General features: G+C 32.3%; 2 protein-coding genes across 5 annotated transcripts in view; one reads left to right on the top strand and one right to left on the bottom strand.

Moving 5' to 3' along the window:
- Positions 1-5,390: 5,390 nt before the first annotated feature.
- Cp190 (centrosome-associated zinc finger protein CP190) lies at positions 5,391-12,473 on the bottom strand. Of its 4 annotated transcripts, none has more exons than XM_071893366.1 (5): positions 10,500-12,473; positions 9,719-10,420; positions 8,316-9,630; positions 7,125-8,157; positions 5,391-6,940 (listed from the first exon to the last, which is right to left on the bottom strand). In XM_071893366.1, the coding sequence occupies exons 2-4, from the start codon at positions 10,078-10,080 to the stop codon at positions 7,384-7,386; spliced, it is 2,451 nt and encodes an 816-aa protein (XP_071749467.1). In that variant the 5' UTR covers positions 10,081-10,420; positions 10,500-12,473; the 3' UTR covers positions 5,391-6,940; positions 7,125-7,383. The 4 variants fall into 4 exon arrangements, with proteins under 4 accessions (XP_071749467.1, XP_071749466.1, XP_071749465.1 ...); XM_071893365.1 differs by having other exon boundaries at positions 9,719-10,441; positions 10,500-12,472; XM_071893364.1 differs by having other exon boundaries at positions 9,719-10,450; positions 10,500-10,698.
- LOC121128915 (uncharacterized) overlaps positions 11,539-23,524 on the top strand; it is an 85,534-nt gene continuing 73,548 nt past the window's right edge. The window contains exons 1-2 of the mRNA XM_040724516.2: positions 11,539-11,826; positions 11,907-12,386. Of these exons, the coding sequence (XP_040580450.1) occupies positions 11,665-11,826; positions 11,907-12,386 (642 nt within the window). The 5' untranslated portion in view covers positions 11,539-11,664. The remainder of the gene's footprint in view (positions 11,827-11,906; positions 12,387-23,524) is intronic.

The raw sequence follows: 23,524 nt of genomic DNA, 5'->3' as shown, positions 1-23,524 counted from the left end.
AGACAATGTGGACCTTTGCCCCAGAAAGAATCCAAGTTACAGTGACAATTTTCTCTTTTTCCGTATCTTGTATAACTTATTCAAAGTTTATTTATCAAAAAGAGAATATGACTACCACACAGAGGAGGAATCGACAGTTATCTCATGTTTGCTATCATTTATTATTTTCATTTTTTTCATTTTTATATGAAGAAAAGCATTCAACAGCTCTATTGGAGTACTTTGAAGAAAAGCTAAAAAAATAGGGCGGGGGGGAACAGCTGAACTTGGTTTGAAAACAAGTTTGGAGTATTCACTTTTGTGTCTTTTGTCAATGTGTATTTTGTTTTGTGATGTGTTAGACAACATTTTCGTATTGAAAAGGAGGTCCAGTTTCTTCAGTACGAGACAAAGCTGACATCAGCAACTTGCTGAGGATCTCCATCCACATAATAGAGAGGGAAGATAGAAAGAAATATAAAAGGACATTATCAAGGATTACTCAGATATCGATCCCCAATTCTACTTTGTATCCAACAAGGACTTACATTTTATCGTGGAATCAATTCGAAAAAAAAATTACTTTTTATTTGTATGAATAATTCTTCCCAAGTTTAAATAAGCATGTATTTAAAAGTTTAAAACTTTTTTTTCTTTTTTTTTTAAACTGCAAAGACAGACGACCTCTTTTTAAATAATGTATTTAGTACTTTTGTCTTGGAGTAAAATATAAAAACTCTTCAGCATGCAATGTATAACTGACCATGATAAAAAAATTCCTTTCAGGTATAAATCTTTCCCTCTTTTAAAATCTGTAATAAGTCGAAAAAAATGAAATTTGGATAATATTTCTTTAAAATTATGGTTTTGAATCAAGTTACAGAATTTTTATTTTATCAAATATTATAGATGAAACATATTTTTTTAACAATATTTTTTTTTTTTAAACTGTCTCTAAATTGCCTTGCCATTTTACTTCCAGACATGCTACCAATCAATAAGTATTATCTTTTGGTACCACGTTTGATTTACATTTATTTTGATGTTCATCTTCATTTTTACTACTCGAATCTCGTTTTTTTTTTTAATACCAAGTGTCTGATATATTATTATCTAATATACTTTTATTGTTCATTTATATCTATTTATAATTTTGGAATACGAAAACCGTCTATTAAAATAGAGTTTTATAGACTTATTATTATAGAATTTTTATGCAATAAGAATCCTGATCATTGATTAAAATCGATTGTTTTAGAGAAAAAAAATCAAAAAGTTCGTTTTTTTGGCATTTTACAGAATTTCAAATCAAAAAATCTTCCATGAAGGACTTTTTTCCGAGGTTCGATGGTTATTTTCTTGTTTAAAGTAATTAAATGCAATATAAAAATATCCTGCTATACCAAATTCCAAACTTTTGTCATTTTGGTACAGTCTATTATATATATATATAGTTAACATAAAGACAATTATCAAGGCATAAGTGGTGGAACAGAAGTTTAGATGGCATCTAGTGAACCTTTCTCCATCTCACACTCTGCAATTTCCTTAATGACCATGTAAATATAATAGCTCAAAGAAACATCCTTGAAAAAGTATAACATATTAATACATTTAAACTCATTTAAACAAAACGTCCCCTATCACAATTGAGCCCCCATAGTAGCTTGAATTTAGAAAGGACCGGAACACCCATAAGTATCCAAGAACTATGAGTTTCTTAACACAGAGAAAGCAGAGGTTGAACATTACATTCTGGAAAGTGCTTCCAAGAATGATAAATAAGCATGCGATAATGTAGGCCCCTGTAGGGTTCTTGTATATACTATGCAATTTATATAACTTGGAAGGATATATATATTGTATATCAATATGACACAAACCAAAATAAATATATCCCATCGATTTTTTTTACTCCAGCGAATTCCTTGGTTCTAAAGATAACCAAACTTTTCAATGTAATTACTCTCAATATGATGGAACGACGTAGTTCAATAGACAACGCACTCGGGAGAAATTATTCTCTTGAACTCAATGTGCTTAGGTTCGCGCCCATTCGTTCCTAGAGGAAAGATATATACTTAATGTATATAGACTTCAAAGAAGATTCTTAGATCAGATGGAGTAAATGCAATATTATAATGTTTACTTATCAGTAATCAGTGCAGCTCTATCTGACTAATTAAAGGAACATTAAAGAGAATTACCCTCAATATGAATCACTTGTGATAATATTTATAGATGTATCCAATTAACTTATTGTTGTCAGGGCTATCACAACGAATTTCAGAGAGAAGGGAGAAGATTCCGTATTTGCACAATATGTTGTTACTTATGTTATGTGTGTCTTCCACAACATGTTTTCCTTTTTTATCTTTGTCGATGGAGCGTCAAGTTATAGTCGATACACTATTAAATTCATTGATTGAATTCAAGTGATTAGTCTTAATAATTAAAACTAAAATACTATTCAGTTTTTAAAACTAAATATACCTTAAAAATAAAATATTATAGATGGAAATTATCTATATTTCGAAAACATAAAAAATACATAAATTACTTCAAAACTTGCAATAAAAAAAAATGAGTAGAATAAACATTTGATATTTAATTACATTAAGAGTTTACAGACAAAATGAGTCATCTTTCTTATTTTCCTAGATAATTCATTTTTTATACGGCTCTTATTTAATTTATTAGTATATTTTAGTCGAATAAATGTTCGAATACATTTATTCTTTTTTGATAACTTCACGAGGTTCATAAGGGTGTTTACTATGAATAATTTATATCAGTAAGTAAACCCTTTTTCAGCTGGAGACAAAATGGGGTTCGTAAAGCCTCGACAAATTTGCTTTCCAGACACATTGAGACCTCTTCGTCTCCCAACACTCTCAATTAATTTAATTTCAGATCTTTTCCTTAATGACCTATGATCTATACTCTCAAAAAGGAATGAAGATTTCTGAAGGTACATTTTTTTTTTCAGTTGTAATTTATTGGGGTTCATCTTGATGTCAAAAATGATTTTCTTGCCTTTCATCTTAGGCAAAGGTCTGTTACATTTTCCAAGATCCCCTACGGTGTTAACATTTGGAATGTTTTGCAAAGAATCAGGAGTCTGTAATGTTGAGCCACTCAGAGGTATATTTTGATTGATAGATAACTCAAGCTTCTGTAGAGTCCGTTGAACATCACAAAGAAGAGAACTCAAAAATTTGCGACTGCTAAGATGCTGCATGATTGGTTGTAGACCATTATTAGCATGATCATGTTCTAAGACCTCGAAAGGTAGTGAGATGTTCCACAAATCTTGTTCTTTTAGACACTTCATAATTCATTCTGCCTTACTTACCCTCAAAAAACCTTTAAAATCCCCAATCCTCCAAGTACCTTTGGGCCATATATTCGTTTGCAACAAATGTTTCTCTTTTTCTCGAAATCTAAAAATGATTGGATGTAACCATCGACTTTTTGCCATACCATTTCTTCAAAACCAGTTACTCTAATAATATGAATGACTTTAGACATTATATATGTATTCCACACGTCTATACGTTCCCATCAATAAAAAAAAGCCTAGATGTTTTATACTTTTGGTGTGGAAGTCAATCTTTTTTAAAACATTTTGATTGAAAAACTTTGTTACAAATTGTTACTCCTAAAATGCAGATGTCAGTTTTCACCGAATGACAAAAAGTTTATAAAATAGCATTGTTTTTCGAGACGATTTCTGTCTTATCTTCATTGATTTTCAGACCCGAGAGTTTTTCATACCAAGACAAGGTCCGAAACATTTCTATTATTGTAGCAATGGTGAGAACTCTTCCAGCATTAATGATGGATTTAGTATCATCAGCATAGGCATAGATTGATTCTCCTCCACGTACTCTGGTCTTTTGCATTAGTCTATTATTGCCTATAGTCCTAAATAAGGGATCTAACGCAATAATAAACATAATTGCTGCAACGGGGTCTCTATGCTTACATCCTCGACCAACGTTAAAAGACCATTCCCATAACTTGCTATAGATTTGACCAGCATAGTCGCTGTTGCCTGTACCGTCCATAATATGTCCAAAACCTTTTGCTTTCAAGGTTTCTATAACATGGTGATGAGAAATGATGTCAAATTTATTTATTTTTTAAATCAAGTGCCACAATAGTAGTCTTCCCTTCCTTTTTAAAGGCCGTTTGAAGATTAGCAATAATATTTTCAATCCTTTTCCATACAACGAACCCCCTTAACAACTTTGCTCAATTTGTATTCCGATATGTAGAGTTCCACATATATTCTGCCACGATATGAAATAATTTTTTTAAGTAAATATATTAGAATAATGCTAAGTCATACGACTTTATTAACCCGTTTTTTAAAAGGCATACAATATTATACATAGTTCTAACTAATTGGAATATCATATGTTAATATGTATACATGGGATATACCAAACAAATCATTATAGATGTAAAAGCAAGAAACTGCTTCTTCGCGTTTTTCAATATATTTCATGAAATGATAACTGTTTTGTTGGTTATGTAAATGTTCAGGAGTTGATGATTGAATCACACTGACACAAAATGAATCCCTGGACTTATAAAATGGAACTTATATATTTATATTTTTCATAACTTAGAAAAGTATTAAATAGTTAAATACCAGTAATAAATAATAATACATAAGAATCGGAAATCACACCTTATTTTGTAAATGCCGATTCTCCGATTAATCGTTCCATTACTATTAATAATTATATCAGAATTAGTGTTGGATCAATCTAAAAAAACTACAGTCCGGCCCTAATAAAATTTGTCAGCCCTAGAACCGGTCTTTTACAGAAACTAAAACAGCTGAAAATATATAGTTACCAATAAATGCTTTAATTACTACCATAGATAACTATAACATATATTCTCTATGTTTACTACTTACTACATCATTCATTATTTTCTTAGTTCTTATATTCTTCAATCCTACTTAGGAACGTAGGACTGATATATTGGTCTTTATATAGGACCGTTGAATCTTAAAAAAGATCAGACCAATAAAAACCAAAGACTGATTAGGAAATCAGTCCTAGGACCCATCCAACACTAATTAGAATAAACCTGCAATAATAAAAGTTGCACCAAAATTAGTGTTAATACACCGACTACTTATTATTTCTTTCTAATTCATGTCGTAATGTAAATATACTCTGTATTTTGTCTAAATTACATTTTTTAAACATTTTTTTGGTGCATTAAATACTCTGTTGGCCTAATAATGCTTAAAAATCGAGGAAAGATTTGTCAAAATCCCCGCATTTATGGGTTTTATTGTTCTTACTAAAATAGTCCAAGGCAGAATATGGATTTCATCTAACACGGAATTTTCATCTTCCAATAAATACAACTTTAGAAAAAAAAAGTTTGAGAGTTGCCCAACTAATATTGCTATATTTATATGATATAATAATTATTATACAAATTAGTATTACCCGTGAAAATGTTTTAGAAAATATTAATATAATACATAACAATAGCATCATTGATAAACTGGCAAAACATCGTTATTGTAGGTCGTATAAGCAACTACATTGTTAGGATTTGGATAAGACATCAAAGAGTAGTTTTTTGTAGAAAGCATTTGCTCATTTCGTGCATCTGGAGCTAAAATAATGGGTGTAGAGTACTGAGAGGCAGATGGATCTTCAGTTAGAATATACATAGTTTGTGAATCTGAAGCACCAGGAAGATTTGCTATAGGAACAGCTAAATTCAATAGCTGTAGAGGCTCAGAATAATCATTTTTGGTAAGCTCTGGATTATTTTCCGTGTAAGCGCTTTGATGAGATTCAGGAAATGAGTTATTTTCTTGAGTATCATTGTCTTCATTTTTGGACTCGTGAATCTTCTTATGTTTTTGCAAGTCTCCTTGATTTGCTGCAATATATTCACACTCATTGCATTTAGGAAAAACACAATTTTTTGGAGGGGATATTCCATGAACCATAAATGCATGATGAAAAATAGCAGTTCGTCTGTAGCTCTTGTAGCCACAATATTCACATATTCTGGAATCAAATTTTTTACCATGAACAGTTTTCAAATGATTTCTACATTCATAATACGAATCAAAACTAAGGAATTTATCTTTTTCAGAGATAGATGGTGAACACAGTTGGCAGTTCCATGGTCCTTCAGGAGGAATAAAGCAGTCGGGCTTGGACGTTATATTCTTAAGACGAAGAGCTTTATAAGTATCCTTGATTTTGATACTGTTAGGAGTTTGAATGATTTCCAACGATGTTTTCCCACCAACAATGGATTCTTTCACTGAGACATTAACAACTTTTTCAATTCCATTATTATCACCTGATAGCTTGATTTTAACGGGCTTGTTAAATAATTTTGGATTTCTCTTATACAAATCAGCAACTTTTTTTGCTTGTCTAGATGTGAGAGTCGATTTTGTAAAATCCATTTTATGCGACTGAGCGTTGGAATCCTTATATTTAAGAAAGACTTCAGTGGATGTTAGGGGCTTGATAACTGGATCAAAAGAATATGTTAGATCACTTCGACTTTCTTCCTCAATGTCCTTCCATTTGGCCTTTATTTTATCCAATCTAGGCTGGAGTGTATCTTTCAGCTCTTTAAAACACAATATTTCTGCTAATTTAAAAACAGATTCGACATCTTCTTCGTAAATGTCATTAATGGATCCAGTGTATAGAAACTCAACCAACTTTTCAATAATGTCCTTTGAGTAAGACAGTCTAAGGCTAAGAAGAGAGCTAGTTCCATCAATAGGACTATTACAACAACAATAGAAAATTGAAGAATGGATTCTTAGTTTGTCTCCATTGATTGATACTAGACTCAAGTCAACACTTGTGCCCTTCAAATAAAGTTGCCATAGTCGATCCATCATTTTCCGATTCCAGTCACCAGCACTATCGATTGAACGACTCATTTTCTAAAAAAGAAAAGAAAAAGAAATGGAATACATAGATAGATACTATTTGTTTTAATAACAGTGGAGCAAGCTTTTACAAAATATCTGGAGTGCTTAAAAAGAACTGTCGTAAAACTTATCAAATTAGTTTTAAAATAATGACTCAACAAAAAGAATGAATTTAATAATAATATAAAGTACATACATTGAACTGTAGTTGAAATCGTCTTAAAAAACTAAGTTATCCAGATCGCATGTAAAAAAAAGGCTCCACCGTTGTAAGATTCATAAAGTTTTATGTTCATGGCACGAAATATTTATTTTGAAGAACCAGATTCTTCATTATCAACTAAATTTGACTTTAAATATTTTTTCAAAACTTAATAGAGATGACTTTGATCACTTTTGACTTAAATATCTTCAGAATTAAATAAATAAATAACGATCCTAATCATTTAACTATTTCAGAGTTTTTTTATTAATTTTTGTTCTTCCTCCTCGTCCTCTTCGTCCCATTCTAGAACTAACGCAGAAACTTTATCCAAATCTGTAGATCTTTCTTCAGTTAAGTTAGGATTGGGGTTCTTTTTGGAGAGATTCGATGATGATAAATCATTCTTTGAAATAATCACATCTTCATTCATTGAGATAGGAAATGAATGAGAAGCTCCCATAAAGTTGGACCCACCATTAGAAGTTGCTGAACCTTCAACGAAATCCGGAGGAACTAAATAAATGGATGTAGCGATGCCAGATGCTACTTTAGACATAGCTTCAGCTTCAGTAGATGGTTTTGTGGCAATGTTAGACGACGACAACTCTATTGGTGTGTTTTCAAGTGTCTGAACTGGTTGGAATGCTTGAGTAGTAATGTGTTGAATTTGACCGGAAACTTTAGTTTTTGGATCTTGTTTGCCTTTAGTTTCGTAAAAACCATTTCTAGAAAGTCTTTGATCAATTTCCTGTCTAACTTGTTCATGTGGATCAAACTCTCCTTCCTTAATTTGTTTCGGTCTTCCTCTACGGCCAGTATACATAACTTTTGGTGAATGTTTATAATCTCCGTTAAGATTGTTCATGATTCGAATCCGTTTCTCTGTAAGTCTTTTGTCAGGTGTATTTTTTATAACTGAAGGAATATTGACCGAGCTCTCAGATGCACGGAGTGTAACACATTGGACACTTTGCTTGTTGTCACTATCTTTTGTCATTATTTTTAATTTAACTTGACGATGGTTCTGAAAAAAAAGTATATGTACTACACAAATAAGCCAAGTCTTTTGAATTTATGACTAAAAATATTAATTTAGTGTTCAGAATTTTTTTTTTTTTAGATAAAAAAAATCAAGAAAAACAAAAATTTTGAGAATGGCTTATATGTGTATTTAAAAATAACCTTTAAAAGTCCTGGATTTTTTTTAAGTACTTCCGATATAACTTGTTTCTTGTCGCCAGAATCAGAGTACACTTTTATCACAGTATCAGATTTGGAAGAAGGCTTAGAATCTTTTTTAGGTGAATCCGGCGGCGGCATGGTGTTTGGCTGAGATAGTGATTGTGATGATGGGGGAGGAGGTAAATCCAGAGAATGACTCTCCATATTAGTATTACTTTTAACTTCATCGAAAATGGTATTTTGTGTCTTATAGTTGAAGGAAGAGTTTGATGATGGAGTTAAACTGAAGCGAACAACTTTAGAAGGAGCAACGGGAACGGACTCAGATACTGGTAACGACTTTTTCGCAACAAACTTGGGTAATTCAGATGATGAAACAATGGAGGATTGTTTATTATTATCCTCTTCAATCATCTCACCCAAATAATACTCGTCATCTCCACCAACATAGTCATCCTGGTTATGATGATCATCCTCTTCGTTGTCACTATTTTCTTGCCGAAGAGTGAGCCTCTTCCTTTGTTCTTCAAGAAGTTCTTTCATGCTTTCATCAATATCGTTAGGGGTCTTGACATTATCTTCGTTATTGGGATTTTCGGCAAGAGAGTTTGTACTACTTTTTGTTTGTTTTTTAGAGCCAGTTTCTCTAACATGATCAAATAATACAGCCTGCTGACTATCTGGTCCTTTTCTTTGATTCATATCCGATTCTGACGTGATTTTTCTCTTGTATATGATCGTAGGAATTTGAGGAGACTGAATCTCACCATCAGAGTTTTGTGATTGATGTTGACTCATTGGTTTTTGGTTGTTATCTTTAGAAGATGAACAATTATGTTCACTCTGAGGATTTGGAATGATAGTATTTGATGAAGCTGGAATTTTCCCATGATCCAGGTCATTTAAGAGAGTTTTTTCTAGTTCAGGATGTACATTTGAATTGGATATTTGAATTGGCAAGGTGGTGGTAGTAGTACTAGTAGTAGTATTTTCAGAATTATTTATGGAAACTGTAGAACTATTCACTGGAATTGTTCTTTTCTTCCAAAAAGGAAGCTTTTTACCCGGAAGTCGATTTTTTTCTTCAAGAATTCTTTCTCGTTCTTTCAAAGCAAGTATTCTAGAACGTCTTTTATGGTCTTCAAACCTTTTTTCTATGGTTTTAATCCTTTTAATTTGTCTAACGGGATCCGATGTATTTTTTTTAATTGGTGGACGCTCATTTGTACGAGTTTTAGCGTCATCTATGAGTTTAATGAGTACACTCATTCGTAGCAATTCTGCCGTTTCTTTGATTCTATCATAGCTTGCATTCCTGAAACAGAAAAGGAAGAGGATTTGAATTGCGAACAAATATCAATTGACAATGAGCATAAATGATATGACTAAAGCCATTAACTCACCCAGTAGTAAGCCTTCCAGTGTACATGAAATTAACTACGGGCCTGACAACATCAGGAGTGAAGTTATGAGGCATATCAATGATACCTCTGGCAACTTGTGTCTGATGAGGAACGAGCCAGTCCGTGGCTGCTTCAAACACGAGTCGATGAATGGGAATGAGATCACTGTGAGCGGGGAAGCGCAGGACGAGATCTGTATGCTCCCCTTTCTCATAGAACGAGTGCAATCTTTGCAGAAGATAAATACCCCAATTATCTACTTTGACGGGCTTCAGGGGTAGATCAGGTGCTTCAAGGGGAGCTTTCTTTGTGCTTTCAGTGCTGCACTCAGCAGTTGCGGGAATAGAGTAGGTTGGGACCATACTTTCCAACACAGTCACATACTCCGTTTCTCCTAATAAAAGGACCCCCCGAAGACGACGTTGGAGTTGGGGGACCTTCCGTCATCATTATTATTCAGTTTGTTATTAAATTTTATACTTTTAATGTCTTTTTTTCACCGTTAGATGTGAGTTGAGTATAATGCAGGAGATTTTCAGCGCCATCTTATCTCTTCTCTACGCATTAAAACACATCATTCTTGCTCTCTATCTCTCTCTCATTGCGCGCGCTCTCTTTCTCTCACATCCTTTTATTACAGCCAGTTACCAAATTAATAATGGAAAAAGAAGAGAGAAAGAGGGAGCTGGGAGCTCGTAGGCGCTGATATGATTAAATTCTTGACTATTTTTTCTATTCAATAAAATAAAAGTACCTAATATCAATTTTATTATATAAGTACCTAATTTGCTCTGATACACTTCTCTCTTTGCCTCTTTCTTCCAAAGCATCACGCACTCATTTCATTCCTTTACTCGCCCCAATCAAGCCAATATTGCATAACAAGCCCAGTCCTTTTGCTTCCTCACCTTTTATTCTATCTGTGTAAAATTACTTCTTTTTATGCACATTTGAGTCATAGAGCGGACTCAGTCCGAAATTGGAATTAAGTGACTCGACAATATTCATTTCCTATAAAAATTAGGTGTGTCTTTAGAATAATATTATGTAATTATCTCAGTTTTATGTGAAAAGGCACGCAAAATTTGTACGTAATAAGTATTAATTTACTAACAAGAAATCATTCATTACGTATGAATGAATTAACTAATTATTCAAATATAATAATCCATGAATATACAGCATGTATACTACAATCATATAGACATTCCTGAATCATCATTAAGACCTAATGAACCTAAGAGACAAAGGATTGTTTATGGAACATAATTTGTTATTAGTTATAAGAAGTGACGCCATGCCAAACAGCCTTGGTAAAATATATGATTTGTACATATAATATATTAAACAAAGATACTTCTCCCCTTCCTTACAAAATAAAAGGTCACATATGCCTTCACTGAACAAAAACCAAAATATACCCTCAAAAAAAAAAAAAAACTGCCCAAAAAAGCCATCTACTGTCAATTATACAATAAAAAGAAAAAATTTGCGGGAAACTTCTTCCCTCCATGAATACTTTCACAAATGGATATATATGCATAAAGGGGTACATAAGAAGGGGGAGTCAATCCCTTAGACAACAATCTAGCTTCTCCTCAATGAATAACATTATTTAATTTCGTCATGATAAAAATTGTGACATTTAAAATTGTCAGAGAATTGGAGAGAGAGGAAGCCCTTCAAGATTTTAATTGGTACTTGACTGAAAGAATTGCGCAAATGGTCCAAGTCTGTGCATGACGTCATAGAATTTACCTCATCACTCCTGCAGTAAATCTTGTAGCTAGCTAGTTGTCAGCTGAATGTGTTTCAATATTACATATAAAAGAAAAAAATAAAGGGGGAACGTAATGAATCTAAGCAAAGAAGAAGCAATAAGTAGATAAATGATGTCATTTTAAGGTTAGTGAATGGACTCCAGCGACTCATAGCTTCGGAATTACATGCAGGAAGAAGAAAGGAAACGAGAGAAAGGGGATTCTTCTGGGATGGAGAGATCCAATCGCTTGGAAGGGACGGATGAGGTAGTACAGGATTCTTCTTCTTGGCGTCCAGGGGAGTCTTTTGCGAGCTCTACCTCCACTTTGGATGTGGATGCCATTAAAGTAAGTAGCATCCTCTTCGCCACTCCTCTGATTCAGTCGAGTTGTTAATTTAATGATGTTTATGTCTGCTAATCTTTCAGCGATCCCCGCCTCACACTCCTCTCCCGGAGCATAAATCTCCCCTCGTGACCATTCCCGAGAACTGGGATACCATCGATCTTACGAAGCCTCAGGAATCCTCTACTGAGGAGCAATGCTCCTCCTCCTCTTCCTCGTCGAGTTCATCCTCTTCTTCATGCAGCCATTCGGACTCTGAGGACTACACCTCCTCCTCTTCCTCATCTTCCTCCTGCTCCTCTGCAGATGAAGCAGACTCCTCTTCTTCATCTTGCTCCAGCTCATTATGTACAAGGAGATGTAAAACTCTGTTGAGCAAAAAGGAGAGGGATAGGACCAAGAGTAAAATCCCCTCCTTATCTGGATTTAAAAAGTGTAAAAGTGAATTCAAATCTGCAAATGCTTGTAGTAGTAGTGCCATTATCAAGTCCACATCATACAGACGAACGTTTGATCCCGGGAAGAAAGTGAAAAAAGTGAATAGTGCTCTGGAAAATACAAAGGTAGGCATGGCACTAACATTTTTATTTTGTTATGTTTTTTTTGTGTTGTCAAAAATGTGTGTACATCACTTCTCACTCTTTGGAAATGGGCAAGATTCTACGAGCATAGTTATATGGGAATTACAGTATATCTACAAAGTTATTATCTTTATTTTTAAAGGGATGATAAGAATGGAGATAGATTAATTATTATAGATTATACCATGTATATAGCTAGACTTATGTACATTTAATATGAGATTCAAAGGTAATGAGGTTGTGTCATCAATTAATTATTATCCAGCTATTTCCTCATGGGTAATAATTATTCCCTAAAATGGCATATATTGTCATTATTCTAGATATCTGTGCAATGTACATGTCTTCATCTTTATCAACTACACATAATCATGTCGTATATTTTTACCTATTTTTCCAAAGTATACTTGTTTTGCAATGACTAATAGAGTGAATATTAAGTGAGATGATGTTGAAGCAGGCCTTAAAGTAAAAGCTACTCCTCTCTCTGTCCATTTGATTATGTTGTTATTATTATTTGCTTTTTTTATATTATCGGGTGATTACTTAGATTAACACGCTGTGTGATTTCATTTATTTTTAGTACGTCTAATATTTCATGTATAACAATGCATTTTCTTATACCCTGTTACTTAAGTTAGGAATGAGAAAATCGTCTCGTGATTAATGTAAGTGGGATAAATGAAGAGTTGGCTATATAGAGGTTAGCATCTAATGATTTGATTCAATTATCATATAATACATATTGGCTTGTTAAATCTCATTGGTCTCTCCTTTGTTTTTACAATCAAATTAATTACTAAAAAGTTAATCTCTATTAATATAAAACCGAAAAAGACAAATATTTATATAATATGCATGTAGTCTTAATGGTTGTGTATCAAGCAAGCAATTACCTTTTATATAATGTTATTGTAATACTTAAAATGTTTGTAAAGATCTTGATCAATTAATTATTATATTTCCCCAGATTTTTGCATTAACTCATGGTGTTTGTTGAACTTACATAGTTTTTCTTCTTGATATTTAGATCATCATCTCGAATGTGTTATTTCTGGATATAATTCTTCCTCTCTGTTATTGACTTCTAAATACATATTATGTTGAGTACAAGTAAAACTTGTACGTTTTATGACGACTTATTTAATTATCATAAGAACAGTCATTTTAATTACCAACCATACATTGGTACTATCATTTCATTTTGATATACTAAAATTACTTGATTATTATGTATTTACGAGTAATATAGCTGCAGGCATTTGGGCTATATAATGTGCCACAAGATAGGTCTCGTTAATTAGTAATTACCATCAAAATAGTCCATTAATATATCCATAATTCATGAAATTTTAATTATTGCTTTATCCTCATTACATTTTTTGGTTGTAACTTGTAACAAAATTGCTACTTTTTCTCAGGATATATACCAATAATTGATCAATGAACCTTTCTACCATGTAAATGAAAATATGACAAAACGTCATCTCCTTATATTTTCATAATACAATGATATCCTTGGATTGTGAGACATTTGGTTAGTGAGTGTAATCAAATATTCGTTTTCAATTTTAATAAAGATAACAGGCTCCACGCACAGTTTTTGAAAGTGGGGAAAGATTATTATAACTTAAAAAAATACCCTCTTTGGTCGGCCCCTAGATATTCATATGAGTTACTATTTTAAATTGTGAAAATTATCCACCTCACTTTTTGATTTCTATCTATACACAACACATACCTACAGCTACTACGTAATAAAATGTACTGTGGCCACTTATTTCAATAAGTTGTGAAATATTACCCTAGGAATTTCCGTTCTTGATCAAAAGCCCCAAATAACAGATATAAAGGGTAAATCTACATCATCTCAAAATGTATATTAATTAGTAGTGTTGAGTTTTTATTTGAAAATCATAGACCGGTCTTGAAAAAGTACCAAAGAGCAAACTGAAAACGGAGTCTCAACACTAGTGATTAGTTGTTATTTTTCATCCATTTTAAACACAATGAATGTGTGTGTGTGTGGTGAAATTTTAAGAACAAAGACACCATTTGCTACATATGTGTTGGAACTATGTTCAATTTTCTGTGCATGCATAATTATAATTGAATACATACCTCACTCTCTTTATTTATTTCATGTAGTATGTATTTTTATCATGACTCCTAATAGACTTCGCAAGCCAATGTTTTGTATATTCAAAATTTGCTCTTTGCCGAGCGTGTGCGGATTTTAATAGAATTGCAGCGTATTTGTTGTTGTAAAAATAATGTACATTTACTATGTGGATTCTATTAATTAACTTCATAATAACATCATAAATATACTTATTTCCGAAAGAAAGAGTCATTTATTACTTCCTTTGAGCGTTAGATGGCGCGCATTGTATTGTATTTCATCATGGAAAGAGAGATTTGTTGCTCCCCCTATGTTTGCTGCCTATTATTTATTCTTAGGTATTCTACAAATCTATATATGGTTCTTTTCTTTCCTTATTGTTCTTCCTTTTTTCTTTTTTACCCCTTTGTGCTTAGAAAAACCATGCATGTGTGACCGTCTATAATAATTAGGGATGTGAATATTGGCTAAATTGATTTGAACTTTAATTTAAAAAAATGTACATGTTAGGAAAAGCAAAATAAGAGGTTTTTTAGTGATCTCTGCTTAGAGTGATGATACTGGGAAATTATTTATTGATTCTTAGATTGAATTATAGCCAGAATAATCTCCCATTTCCATTATTAATATTTTGAAGGGCTAAATAAAATTATATTTAAAAATTGGAGTAAAATATTAATATACTGTATAAAATTATCTGTTTAAAAATACTTTATTAACCTATTGACATCTCTAAATTCATATAATTATGATAATAAATCATTATTCTTACAATAAATAGGTAAAGAAATAAAAATATTTGAAGGGCCAGGTATGTTGAAAACATAGCTTACTATCACAATTCGAATCTTTTGGTAAACTGTTTTCTTCTTTTTTGAAGGCGTCAACTACTACTTCACATCATCACTATGTATTTTATCTCTATGGATCTCTGTTAGCAGATAATTCGTTTTTCAAAGTTACCATATGTTTTATGACATTCTCTCAGGCGGTTTTTTTACGCTCAGCTCTATTTAACCAATATTAATATCCCTAAATAATAACATTGTAATAAGTAGAACAATGATACGTCTACTCCAGTAAATAACAAAGAAATGGGTTGAGTCATTGTCTCTTGTTATGGCTAGCTTCTGACTCAATCGTTGGTGCTTTTTTTTTTCAAGCGAAATCTCATATTATTATGTGATATATTATATGTATTAAAAAAAGTTTATATTTTATTATGAACATAAATTAAAATTTTTGTTCCGTAAGTTGTTGTCAAAAGACTTGGTAATTTATTGTCCAATTTAAATTGAGACTATTAAATTCCGCCCACAACGTATTATTTTACGTACACATTGTCACACACAACCAATGGGTTTTACATATATGTAAATAAATATTGCTAATTAAACCCTAGAGGGATGGAGTAGAAAATTTAATTCGTTTTGTCTCTTGGCTATCATTTGACATTTATTTAATTATGAGTAGTGTTGTGTCAGTCCTTATTTATTTGGTCCGGTCCAGTCTTAAGACCGGTCCTTTGGACTCTCAGCACTAGAACTGATTAAGAAATAAAGTTGAGTGACGTTGTCAAGGATCAAACTTTTATCAGTTTTAGGACTGATATGCAAGACTGAACTGGACTGGATCGAGACTGACCTGGGGTCTTCAGTCCTAAATAAGGATCGACACAACACTAATCCTGAATTTTCTGTTATGCTTCATAATTCAAAGTAACATACATATTAAATATATTAAGCTCTAACTTATAATATGTGGTAAGGTAATACATAATATAAAAATAATCTTTAACAAGAAAAGAAGATAGTATGTCCAATATACAGGGGTGGTCCAGATAAATTTGGAGAATGTTAAAGGCTTATAACGAAGGAGCTGGATATGGTAGGACCATAATTTTTATTTTTATTTGAAAGCTAGATTGAATGAAATTCAATTATTCATAATAAGATCCAGTTCTCTTGATAACTACAACTTCATGTGGATCCAGCTTAGTTATTCTAAGGGTAATGGAATTCTTCATGGGCTCCACATACGAATGATACTTGGCTCAGGCCTCATGCTTGACCTTATCCCAGAGATAGAAATCGCATGCGTTCAGGTCCAAGCTGTTTGCAAGCCAAAATAGAGATGTAAATTAAAAGTGCAGAACCAGTATAATGGCATATCTGGATCCGCACCATGACGCCTGGGCCTTCCAAAGCTTTGGGCGCCGTTGGCTGAGGTTATCAAGAAAGGTGTATCTCATTATAAATAATTGAATGTCATTAAATGTAGCTTTCAAATTATAAAAAAAAAAATATGGTTCTAATGTAGTTCGCTCGTTAAAAGCCTTCACAGATTTTCCCAATTTATCTGTACCACCCTGTATTTATTTATATCATATTTGCTTTATACATAGGCATATTTTGATCAATTATATAGGCTTGGTATTCAAATTTTTACTATGAGTGGAGATGGCCAAAAATAATATTTACTATAGCTTAAAGCCTTCATTTGATTTATGAGACCTAATTTGGCCACAATACGGTCACTTTCAAATATAATTTCTTATTCTTTTAAATTACTTACAGGGCCATTTGCAGCACCCAAAAAATAATATTTCATTCAAGAGTACCTACAAATGGAATCCAGACTCTATTTTGAACTTACTTTTGTATTGACACACCAGATATGTATTTACGGTTGCATACATAGTATGAGTATGTATATAATAAGAGGCTAAATGAATGTGAGAAAATCCTTTGATTAAGAGTTGAGAAAAGGGAATTATGATTATCCTATGGGCTATGTTGTAGCTGGAGCAGTTGGGGGTTGTTTTAAATCCTTATTTATGTTTATGGGTTTTATATTGAAATAGAATATGGAATATAATACATAGGATATAAAGGAAGCGAGGAGGAAAGGGTCTGACACTTGATGAAAGGGGGAAATGATGACAGTGGTGGTGGGTGGATCAAGGAGAAACCACAATTAATACCACAATGTCTTCTTCTTCTTCATTCCCCTTCCTTTTTTCATCACCTTGTTTTGTGATAAGAGAAAATGGTTTATAAATGTTTTATAAGAAAGAATAAAGCTCAAACTCTCATCAAAATGGATGATAAATTTAATTGGTCTTAAAGCCATTTTGACCAAAAAAAAAAAAAAAGATATTTTTATAATTACAAAATTCATTTTTTAATTTATTTTTGTAACCCACGTATGATAGGGATGTACCACCATGTACCCTTTTGAACCAACTTCCTGTAGTCCTAATTTATCCCTTGTCTTATGTACATATAGGCTTAACATATGGTATACATTATTATCCAAGTCATTAAAAAAGGACTTTATTTGCGCTTCGTGACCCATTTGTAATACCTTGATGTACGAGTTTAATTCGTTCCAGGACCAAGCTCGTTAGTCAAAAACCATAAGAAATAAGTACAAAAAATTAATTTATTCCAGCCTTACAATGAAGTAAACACTTAACTTGGACTAATAGAGCCGGTGAGCACGGGAACTGACCGATTAACGGAGGTCTTGGAAGATGCAATAGTTGGTTCAACCATTCTCCGGGAGCATCTTCAATCGAACTTGTGTTTGACAAAGCTATAAAACAAAGTGACAAACGTGCCTTTTAGATAAAGTAGATTCTTTGCTCTTTTTATGATACGCCAGATGATGTCACTTTATCATTTTCTGTCATTTTAACTCCTGACGTATTTAACTTATATCTTCACTTCCTAAAATTCACCATGTTACTTCATTTAAAAGAGAAATCATGGAAATTGCATGGTTAATTATGGACCAATATTAAAGTACTCGACGCCCCTAGTGGACAGAAAAAGTTATCGTGTAGCTAACTATATTTGGAAAAATATTAATCACGGGACCTTCGTTTGGCCACGTGGTTTATAGCTTTGGTGTCGGTCATTTGCGCGTTTGAAACGAGTCTGTCTCTCGCACCGCTTGCCAACTTTCGACCATTCCGTATGTCAATACAAAGTTTTTCTCGGAACTCATACTTTATCTAAAAAAAATTATGTTGGTGCACTAGAATCTCAAGGGTATTACTCTTCATAATATAAAGTATGTATGTACGTATCTACATAAAAATACATCATTCAGTGTGAGCAATCTATCTATACAGCCGCTTTGGCGCTCTCTTCGGCAAGCATGGACACTTAGGCAATTAGATTTAAAACTGCACCAGTTGAAAAAAAATGGAATCAATTGACGAATTAGTTGTCCTAAATATTTGGAAAAGGCATGGAATCCTCCTAGAAATCCAGACCGGAAGCGACAATATAACAATTGATCAAACTCTGGGACTCAATGAGACGTTTGTTCGTTAGGTTCAGGTTAGGAGAGAATTTGAGGCCTCTAAAGGTGATTTTGAGGTTCCTAGACCACGTCATGATGTTTGAGGTGGTTAGCTTTGAAGCCCAAGTCATGCCTCTTCATGGATTCCCCAATACCTCAGCGTCAATACTGATGTCTACCTGGATATGCTAGAGACCAAGGTGAAGCCCTGGATCGACGTGGTCGTCAATGAGAAGCCTTAAGTATGGGGGCGATCGAACGACAAGCCAACTAAACTCCCTATAACACCAAAGAAGAACTTATCTGTCGGATAAAGAAGGAATTCCAGGATTTACCAGAATACTATTTGGCGAAGGCTTACTTGTGCTTTTGGCCTCGTATTGAGACTGGAATTAAGGCTGGAGGTTATTTTATTAAATAAAATAAATCAGAATCCATCATGCTTTGAGAATCTTGCTTCATTTTTTTTATTTTGATATCTGGTTGTAGAGAAAATTGGGTTTGAAAAAAATCATTTTCCCGCCATATATATGTTTACGAATTATTTTAGTATAATCTGAATGTCTGTCTTTTAGTTTGACTGTTGATTGAATATCCATTAAGATATTAGTAGTGCTAGTGTAGTGTAGAATGTAGATTAATACCCTTTGGATTTATTTCACTATGTGTACATACATAGATTCAGTTAGCCTATAAGTCGTCATTAAGTAATATTAATAATAACGATAATACTATTCAACGGGTGGTGATTTAATCCTTCAAAAATCTGCAGCAGCTGTGTCACACATATCAAATAATATATGTATTGTATATGTATTTTTGAGAATGTACATAAATATAATTAGGTAGAGGCGACTTTGTTGTTTCAACTCTCGAAATGAGAGATACAGAGTAGTGGTGTTGAGACTCGGTACCAGCCCGATTTTTACTCCAACTCGAATAATTAAAAAAAAAAACTATTAGAAGGAGAAATTTTTTGAGTAGATTCTAAAAAACTAGAAAATTGTTATACGAGGGTCAGAGGGGTCCGCATTTTTATATATATATATTTTTTTTTTTTGGGAGGGTTGGTCTATGGAATTTATTAGGGAAAAAATATTGTAATATTAAATTGTTTGAAAAAAATTTCAAAAATCCACAGCTGTTCACAAAAAAATTACAGAAATTTAATTTTAAGTATTAAATTTTTGGAGAAAAAATTTCAAAAATTCATAGCTATTCAGAGAAAATGAATTTTTTTTGGAAAAAAAATTGATTAAATTAATTTTCAAATATGAAATTTTTGAAAAAAATTTCAAATATAAATTTTTCTAAAAAACAGAAGAAAAATTCCTTTTTTGGGGAGGGGTCTACAGCACCTTCAGCCCACTCCCTGCGGATGCCTTGTAGGGTGGTCTGAAAAGTTTCCTATCTCAACGTGAAGATGGCAGCACTTGTAAATAAAAGCTAGTCACATCTACATATCTAGCATCATTAGTCAGTTACTCAACAAAGTTTCAGCCATTTTGGACCTACAGTTGTTATGCAAGAGTCGTTTGAGTGAGTTGATAAGAGTGTTTTTGGGAAAATGGGTTCAAAATCGAGGTCATTAAATATTTGCTTTCGAAAGTGTAACCTTGTAATAGATTCAAACAATAGAAGACATATAAAAGGTTGTTTTGGTTTAAAATTTGACGCGTCCAAGTCAATCCAACTCGGAGTAATTGAGGCAAAAACAAAAAGTGTCACGTGAACAATTATTTTGCAGACAAAAACGGAGAGTACTGGAAGATTTGTGTAGAGTGTCAAGGAGACCATAGTGAAAAAATAAAAACATATTAGAAAATATGTTGTATCGTTGTTTGTTTCGTAACTTTCAGTCCACCCTCGTATGGGTCTAATACGAACTTAACTCGAATCCAATACTGGTGATTTTTCTCTAGGCCCGTTGGTGCGATATTTCCGCCAAGACCAGGGTTTCAGATGAGTTTTTCACATATGATATTGAACAGTGGTGGAAATCTTGTGCATTTTTTAGCTGGGCCGGGTTTTTTTATTGAACATTCGTGTGTGGTCATAAAACACGGAGAGTAAGTCTGAGGATTTGCTGCGGAGTTATAATTGTAAGTCCTTTTGGACTCAGAGTAGAATTGGGGAGAGTAATTCTAGCAATTCTACTTGTTTATAACCTTTTCTCCTTCCTCCCTTGTCACACCTGATTTTATGAAATGTCATTAATTCTTTATCTCCTTCAAAACATTACTCAAATTGTCATGGATACTATTTTGATTATTGGTGCTTTATTTTTATTTTATTTTTTTTACATTCCCATTCTACACTGAATTTTCATCATTAATGATGAATCACTTTACAACTCATATGACGTCATGGACCCCATGTCAACAATTTGACGGTATCAACAATTGTTCATCAATAATATCGTTCTAGACCGAATTTTAAATGAGATCCATCAAATTTGTTTAAAGTACGGAATTACATAGTTTGGTCAAACAAACATTATAAGACTCTCAGACTGGTGTAGGATCTCAAACCCGGAATCCAATATGAATACTAATGTTGTAATCATGAGAATAGATGATCATAATTGATATTTTTTGCGTTGCCATGAGCTATGAGTTGATTGTTACTCTTCTCCAAGGGTCATGCTAATGATGAAAATGAGTTGTATTTTCTTCTTTCTGTATCTTCTTTTTACCATGGTGATGGATATTGTACATCTTCTCAGATTGCAAAATAAGTGTCAGACCCTCTAACCAAGATTTTTACGAGGAAAATATACATAAAAAGATTTTATAAAATATAAAAAAGTTTGAATCAAAACTCATTATTGAACAAACCTCAGTGTATGATTAAAATCGTCTCCAAAAGGAAGGTTGGTTAAATTACAGAGTGCGAGAGGTAATTTTTCCGCCTTGTTTTATTTGGTCTGAGGAGGGAAAGTAAAACTTTATTTGTATTTTCACCCTTACATTCAGATTTTTTAGAATCAGACGATAAATAAGAGCAGAGCAGGACAACAATTCTATAATTTTATTGAGTTAGAAGATCTTCAATCTGCAACAATTGGATCGCTTGCTCCTTTTGGAGGGGTTTGTAATTGTAAAACTACCAGATAAATTTGGGCCTTTTTGTTGTTTTTTGTCTCATACAATAAAGGTAACGACTTGTTTCATTTACTTAAAATTTTGTAGATGGAGTATTAAAAGGTTATAAATATACCAAAAAATACAACAAACGAAAATAAGTACAAGAACCGAGACCGATACACAATATAGTGCGGTCTTGGTTTCACTTTGTCGGTTCCGATTTTAGCTGTTGTTAAAGAACTGGAACTGTTAGACGGATAAGGGCACAACCTCCTTATTGTTCATTCTAATGACTAAATATAGATTGATGCTATCGACTCATTTTGATCTATTCAAATATCATGGCTATAAATGCTCATAAAAATATATAAGTATTTTTAAGAGTAATCATATAACTGGAGGAGGCATTTGAACTTTATAATGTGTCACAAAATATATATTATATTTTAGTTTATTTATTAAAATAGTAATAAGTTACACCATAAATATCCATCGATTATCCATGGAGAATTCAATTATGGCATGATTCTCATCCCAGGTACTGTAAATCCTTTCATTTAAAATTATCATCTCAATTTTTGGTTGCAATTTATACAAGTTCTCCATTATTGTCTTAATAATTTTTGAAGCTAAGCCCCCTTAATGATGGGTTTCCCCTGTTGCACACTTATTTATTACATTTCGTGCGAAATTTCCTTCCACACCCTGTATACAAGAGGAAGTTTTTTATTTTTTCTTAGGATAAAAAACATAAATCAATCTTTTTTTTTTTTTTTTTTTTTTTTGGTTGGATTCAAAACAACCATTTCATTCAAATGACTTTATATTTTTTTATTACTTATTCATTTTTATGGTGGATTTAGGTATTATATATATTTGAGTAACATGTCTGAATAAGTACGTATCGGATTTCAACTTGTATCTTAGTTCTTAAACGAACAAAAAAAAAAAAAAGTTATAATGACTTAATAATAAGGAAAAGAAACATTTTTTACTATTATTTTAAAACCACAACAAAGTTTTATACATTTATAGTTTATTATTATTCCATATATACATGACTGTTTGTTTATCTGACAACTACATAAGTTATGATTATATTTTCTTTATAAGAAAAGTAAATTTATTCAGAAAAGAAAGAAGAAAAAAAAACTATTTAAAAAAAGGTTTTTTCCATTCTAAATATATGTACATATAATAATATAAGTATTCATTTAATTGATATTTTAATAGTATGTAATCCTCTGGTTTGAGAAATCCAGTAATTTTATTAATGGTTAGTTGTACATATGAAAACTATTATTACAATTATTATTAAATTGAGGAGGATAATTGGGAGAATAAACAGTTATCTTTCTTTCCCTAAGTGTAGAACCACCTAGCACGCATATATAGTGGTTTTTTGGGAACAAGAAAAATCCGCGTAATATGATATCCGTCTTGTACAAGAACTTTTTTTAGTACTAAAACCCAAAAAATGGAATAAATTATTTTTTAAAGTCCACTTTTTACTATTTTTTTAGTATGGTTAGGACAATAAAAACAATAAATCATAGTTGTATTTACTTGATTTTTAATCCTGTCATTTTAATACTGATAAA

This window comes from Lepeophtheirus salmonis, chromosome 14 (assembly GCF_016086655.4).
Source record: "Lepeophtheirus salmonis chromosome 14, UVic_Lsal_1.4, whole genome shotgun sequence".
Taxonomy (NCBI): Eukaryota; Metazoa; Arthropoda; class Copepoda; order Siphonostomatoida; family Caligidae; genus Lepeophtheirus; species Lepeophtheirus salmonis.
Note: the sequence above shows the minus strand (reverse complement) of the source record. Positions and strands in the feature narration are given on the sequence as shown.

What these genes read in the sequence shown, in the direction of transcription:
- Cp190 (XM_071893366.1), bottom strand. Translation starts at nt 10,080, where the DNA reads ATGGTCCCAACCTACTCTATTCCCGCAACTGCTGAGTGCAGCACTGAA. An exon ending in ACTGGAAGGCTTACTACTGG is followed by an intron (nt 9,631 to 9,718) that starts GTGAGTTAATGG and finishes TTTCTGTTTCAG; the next exon opens with GAATGCAAGCTATGATAGAA. An exon ending in AAAATCCAGGACTTTTAAAG is followed by an intron (nt 8,158 to 8,315) that starts GTTATTTTTAAA and finishes CTTTTTTTTCAG; the next exon opens with AACCATCGTCAAGTTAAATT.